Here is a 6,370-nt window from a genome sequence, read left to right as displayed (position 1 = left end):
GCAACTACTCTTTTGCAACCTTCTTAGGTGTGATCTGCCCAAGCAGGGTCTCCCCTCCACTCCTTTAGAATTTTTCATTTGGCCATAAAAGTTTTTCATAAACCTGAAGAACGATGTAGTAGCATTTGACTGTTGATGATCCAGATTATTTCCCTTACATCTTTTACACAATATGTGAAACAGAAACTTTCCTTTACAAAGTAGGACCCTGATATATGAAAACCACACATTTCAAAGTCCCTTCAAAGCTTAAAGTTAAGAACACCAGCTTTCTGGCTCCCAGTGGGCTACTAACTAAATCCATAAATGGAGGTATCAAGTCAAGCTTCCACCCTCCAAGGAAAATAGTTGAGCTAATTCTCCTGAGAAATGACAACTCCACAGATTATTCCTAAAACTGTTGTGAATCTGCTACAGTTGTGGTCTTTGCCAAGCCAATACAACCCTAAATCATGAAGCAGTTAGACACTGAAGGGGATTAAACTCAGGGTGTGACCCTAAGCACCCCTGCATTCACACACTACACACTATTGCAATAATCTCTGTACAAAATATGCCTTTGAAAACTAATAACTCACTGATTGTTAATATTCTTGCATAATGTGCATACATGGTGTATATTATGAGTTATGGCTATATGCTGGATTTATAACTAAAATATGTTTAAACCAGGCATGCCAAGTGGAGTTGGTAAACAGGTCTACCCTAGACAAAGGAATGTGCCAGCCTGGTCATCAGGCAGCGACAATGAAGGTCTATTTACATATTAGAGAAACAAAGCTAGCAAGCAGGAGGGGAGTCAGCTTCCAGCAGGGAAGAGAAATTTTAACTGGGCTATAGACAGGGGGGACTTAACCTCAAGTGATAAGCAATTGAATCAATTGATTGTATACAATATTATTGTATTATAAAAGTTTATTAAGTGAGGTGTTTTATGAAAGCCTACACACACTGGCGATTAATATCTTCATAAAATGTATGTATTGATACTATGTTAGGAATTATGGATACTCATTGATATTAGGCTTTACAGCTTGTGTCCAAACAAAAGCCAGAAACAGGTCTTTCCCAGACAGGAGGGAATGTCACAACTATTTACCTACTCCTATGTAAATTAAGTATGGCGGAATCAAAATAATGGAAGCCCAATTTACATAAAAGAGGATGAGAAACTCACAGGAAAGAAATGCAGGGTGAGGTCATCCTGCCCTCTTGAAACAAGATCATTGAACTTTGTAAGATTTAAGCAAAGACAGAATCCATCTTTGGCATCCATCACTAGGCAGACACAAGGGAACAGAGCTCTTGCAAACTGAGAAAGATGGGTCATTCAACCAAGAGGCGACTGAAGTCTCTGAAAACTGAATACAAGTAACTAACCTGCTAAGGCAAAGATCTTTCACCTAGGAAGACAAGGGAAACCAATGCCTTGTACTTCTGTGGAAGGTCCTGACTTAGGAAAAGTCAGCTATGGTGGGAAGAAGGAAGATTGGTGAGAAATTATCTGGAACAAAGGCTGTACCCTTGCTAGATTAAATAGCACACTTATAGTTGTGTTTTCACTTTTATTTGCTTGTTACCATTTCTAACTTTACTCCTTTTACTTAGCATCACTATTCTATTGTTAATAAATTTGTTTTATTTTCACTATAAATCAACTCACTGCTGTGTTTGAAGGGAAGGTTACATTTACCCCATTACATTAATCCATTGTGTTGGGTCTCACTAAAGGAGCTTTATTATTTCTTTGAGCTGTCCAGGAGAGTTCTGGATACCACAGGGCACAGGATTTGGGGAAAATTCAGGATTAAGAGCGTGGGGGGATCACCTTGCTGGTTGTAACCAAGGCTGGTGGAAGCCAGACTGGGGCAATAGACAGGCTGCTGTGGTCAGAGCTGCTGAACCAGGGCTGTCTAGCACACAGACACTCAGACTGTGACCTGCATGCTTATCTGCTGATGGTGGTATCCAGATTGTGAGCCATAGTAGCAGGGCATTTCAGGCACCCAGGGTTACAAGGCAGGCAGTGTCCCTACCCCCCACTGGTCTGGACTGCACCCAGAAAGCCATGACAGAGGGTTGGTAAAATTTTCCTGGATTCCAGAAGGAAAAATGTTAAACCACCAATCCTGTACCAGAGATATCCAGTAACACATCATATGTTGTGGTAGTAGTGGTGGTGACTAGGAAGGTTAGTTTTCCAGTGGACTATTAAGCATGGACCTCTACAGCCATTAATGAATTCATGTACCAGAGTATGCACAGTTTATCTAAAACTATATGACACCTATTAATTGGTACTATTTTTTAAAGTATGCATACATATATATAAACCACGTATACATGATAGAACAAATGATCAGTGAAATGTATTATGTCACTCTATATGAAAGTATAAAAGTGCTTTAACATTACATATGTGAGAATAATGTATTGTATTTTCAATACTTTTACTAGGAAGAGTCATTGTTAGGAAGGAGGGAACCTGAGTCTTACGAAGTCTGAAAAGTCTGTCTTAAGTGATCTAAAGTAAACACATTATAAAGAAAAGAGTAGTCTTACTTTTTGCATCAGTACACTGGAAAATAAAAATAGATCAAATGCTAAGTGAGGATCTACACAAACATGCCTGCAGATGCGCATATAGTGCCTGTAAATAAGGGACTTGAAAATCAAAAATACTTGAAAACTTGTTAGTAGGTTTCAAAGTTCTAACACCTAATATTTATAGCAGAGTCTTTGGTACAACAGGAAATGTGAATTTGCATGATTTTTCTTATATGTTGTGTGTATTATGTATGCAAATAATATCTTCCAGGCAAAAAAAATAAAGAAAATTTCAGTAATCAGAATTCTTAGAATCAAATGTTAATTTTAACATAGCACAAGAAATTACAAATTACATAATGCATAATGTTATTTTTATAATGTATCACTGGTCTGCAATGAGAAACAATCTAATATATAGATTTTTCATTCAATCTCTTTGTCAAAAACTACATAGCACATCAAAAGATAACAGCACTAGGGAGTTCAGTGATTAATACAAAAACAAATGGTATATTATAAATTTTCTTTTGTTCTTCATTCACATTGATGCAAGATGCTAGAATTTAACCTTTAAGGGTTAAAGAGTTTAATCAATGTCAATGTCTGATCTTCTGAAGGCGATAAAGAACAGTCTGTCTAGCGATACCCAACAGAACATCACTTTGTCAAGCCACAAAGCACCCAAAAGCTTGTCAAGTAAGTTACCAGAAACCTCTTTGTGGTTAGAACTCAGCTCCTTCCTGCTTGACCTATTATTTGATATTTGACCACTTGGTTGCAAGACACTTGCTCTTTCCAGCTGAAATGTCACTGGGGCATCTTGTCAGCTCCCCGACATCTCGGCCTGACATACAATTTTACTTTTGTGTGCTACAAGGCAGAAAATGCAGGGCAATGGCTTTGTTTTAAATTCTGTCAGCATCAAAGATGGGCGTCACTCTTGGGTCCTACCAACAACAACAAAAAAGGAGTCTATTTTGAAGGTCAAAACTGCCATTGCTTTAAAGTATTTCAGCTTAAACTAAAGATATTACCTGTAACACTGGTTTGGGAACTGTCCTTATAAACTACATAAACATGTCATCAGAAATCCTCCCTGCACAATTGTTCTACTTTCTCATCAAATGCAGACTTGATAAAAGGATGAGTTTTCAACGCCTGCAGGGACCAGATTCAGCAGTTAACTTAACTTGTTCAAATGGGCAAGTGGTATCATGTAGGAGCAACCTGACCTTCTCACATTGACCAGGAGTGACATTATTGTGCAGGAGGAGAAGCAGTCACATCATTTCTGTTTTGCACAACCTGCTTAAAGTTTGCAACTAAATGCTTGTCTTCAGTTGAGCTGACAAGAGAGAAGAGGGGGCTCAGTGAACCATGGCAGGGCTGCCATGAAATGACAGGAATCATTGGCATACATTTCAAATAGCTCTCTCAATCCTATTAAAGTATTGCAGTCCTGATTTAAAATAGACAAGTATGAAACAACTTTGATAGATAGAGACTAAAATGGCTTATTGATTTTTTTTAAGTCTGAAGAAAATTACCCAAAATGTGTCATTCTTTAACATTTAAAAATATATTACATAAAAATGAGCAACTGTGATAAATAAAACTAAAAAAAAAAAAATAACTGGACTGTTGTGCTATGAAAGAAGTATAGAAACATGGATGTATGAAAAGACACACCGTTTTCAAACAAATGTAAAAATTAGTGCCAAAAAATACATGCTAAAGCACAATTCAAAGGTAAAATATCCCAATAAAATATCATTTTAATTGCATCATTTAAAATGTATACAGTTTTTTTCCTCTTAAAATTAATACAAAGAATTTAAAATCCATTTTGTATTGATCTTTTGGTGCTGGCTGAGATGTTGAGGGCAGAGGAATAGGATGAAGACTGAGAATGGGGTCTATTGTGTATAAAACTGTAAGATGTATCTGGCTCAGCTTGCAATGGCAAAAAATCTGGGATACAGCTCTGGTCAGGCTGAAGTGCTGATCTTGAAGCCATGGGGATGTTTGAACTGTCTCGTGATTCCTGGAGTAAAGTTTTAAAAAAACAAAAACACACTTACTGTGGATCAATCATATACAGTAGAAATAATTTCAGTATGATCCTTCACATATTTATGTGCCAGTTCTTTTGTGTTTTATTCATTTATTAAAAATGCATATTACTTAACCCTGGGTAATCAGTAGCAAAGAGCTTCAAACAAAGCATTTTGCACTAGTATTGATCATTAGGAAACATCAGCTTTCACAGTCTAAAGAATTTTGCATATATACAGCACATATTTACCATTTGCAATGTTAGAAATCTTACCTTAGACATGACATTAAGAGGTATTTTTTCTTGATACCTTAACTTAAACTCTCCCTATCACTGTATGGGGAAGAATTCTCACTTTTGTCCAGATGTGCTTTTTCATTTTTAACTATGTTTTATTGTAACTTAAAGAACCAAACTCTTCTTATTATTCTTTTAACATTCTTTGGATCATAAAATCATAAAAAAACACACTCTCAAAATACCTTACTTGGAAATGTAATCCATATTTCAACAAATCTAGGAATTAAGTCAATGGTAAGTACCAGTAAATATTTAGCATCAAGAAAATCCCAGGGCCAAATAATTGTGCATTGTAATCTTGAAAGCTTATAGAACATGGATACAAGGTAACATTTACATTAGAACTCATTCACATCTACATAAACTGCATTGTACAACAGTCAAATTCCAAATACTCCCTTAAAGCAACTTTTGCTGTTTTCCCTCTTCCCACTTTTGCATGTCAAAGATTCCAAGTATAGTACACTTAAAGAATTCTGAAATTAGTCACTACACTGTCCACAGCATTATATGCAGTGGTTAAAATAGCCCATTAAAGAACAAAAGTACAATATGCTAATGAGTTTTCTTAAGAAAAAAAAAAAGTTAAAAGAAATGCGTTTATTTTCTTCTAAATATACATGGTAAGTTTTTCAGAAAAATGCCAGAGTTCTGATGGTTATATATGAAGAGAGAGAGAGAGGGTTCCTCTCCCCTGCCCGTTCCCCCGTTACTATTGCTGAAGAAAAATCAATGGTTGTATCTAACACCTAGTTCCGCAATTTTCTTTGATGTTGATTCTTTTGATTTCCTGATACTGCACAAGCTATCTTGTAGCTGACTGAAATCAGCAAGATTTATGCTGCACCTTCAAGGAGAACCAACATGGCAGCAGGTTCAAATGGTTTCTGCAAGCATATATTTAAAATGAACCTTATATTTTGCTAAACTGTTGTGGTTATGAAGGTGAGTTAACCAATAGGACAAGCAAATATTGATATGCACCACCCCTAGCATTTCAGTCCCATTTTGCTCAGGTTTTGTAAAACTGAGGCCAAAATAAAGCTTTATTATATTTGTAAATAACAATATTATGGAGGTCTAATTTCAATCTCTTATACCAATTAGCACTTTTGTATTTACTAGTTTATTTTAATTAGCTTAGCACATAAATCAAAATAGAAAACAAAATTAGTTGACATGAAATCTAAAAGAAGAATTCTTCGTGATGTTTGTAGAGTCTGATATTTGTTTTGATAAGAGTTTTTGCCAATATAAAGAATAAGAATAAATAATATAATTCTGAAAAGACTGTTTTCTGTGTTTAAGGAAATGAAATCACTAAAAAATAAGCTGTAAATGGGATGCCCAATGGGTGACAAATATTGAAGAGCCTGTTTAACATACCAGTTTGCACTGTTTTCCATGTCTCAATTAATGGAACTATCATATTGATTAAAAATCACTTGCTACAATCACATTCTC

At 35.7% G+C, this 6,370-nt stretch overlaps 1 protein-coding gene across 3 annotated transcripts in view; it reads right to left on the bottom strand.

Annotated features, from left to right (window-relative positions):
- Positions 1-4,292: 4,292 nt before the first annotated feature.
- CCDC171 (coiled-coil domain containing 171) overlaps positions 4,293-6,370 on the bottom strand; it is a 189,762-nt gene continuing 187,684 nt past the window's right edge. For all 3 annotated transcript variants that reach the window (XM_067553117.1, XM_067553118.1, XM_067553119.1), the window contains one exon: positions 4,293-4,594. In XM_067553117.1, the coding sequence (XP_067409218.1) occupies positions 4,385-4,594 (210 nt within the window). In that variant the 3' untranslated portion in view covers positions 4,293-4,384. The remainder of the gene's footprint in view (positions 4,595-6,370) is intronic.

This window comes from Emydura macquarii, unplaced genomic scaffold, assembly GCF_026122565.2.
Source record: "Emydura macquarii macquarii isolate MOO-44397 ecotype Brisbane River unplaced genomic scaffold, CSIRO-AGI_Emac_v2 contig_1451, whole genome shotgun sequence".
NCBI lineage: Eukaryota > Metazoa > Chordata > Testudines > Chelidae > Emydura > Emydura macquarii.
This window is presented reverse-complemented; position numbering and strand designations above follow the sequence as displayed.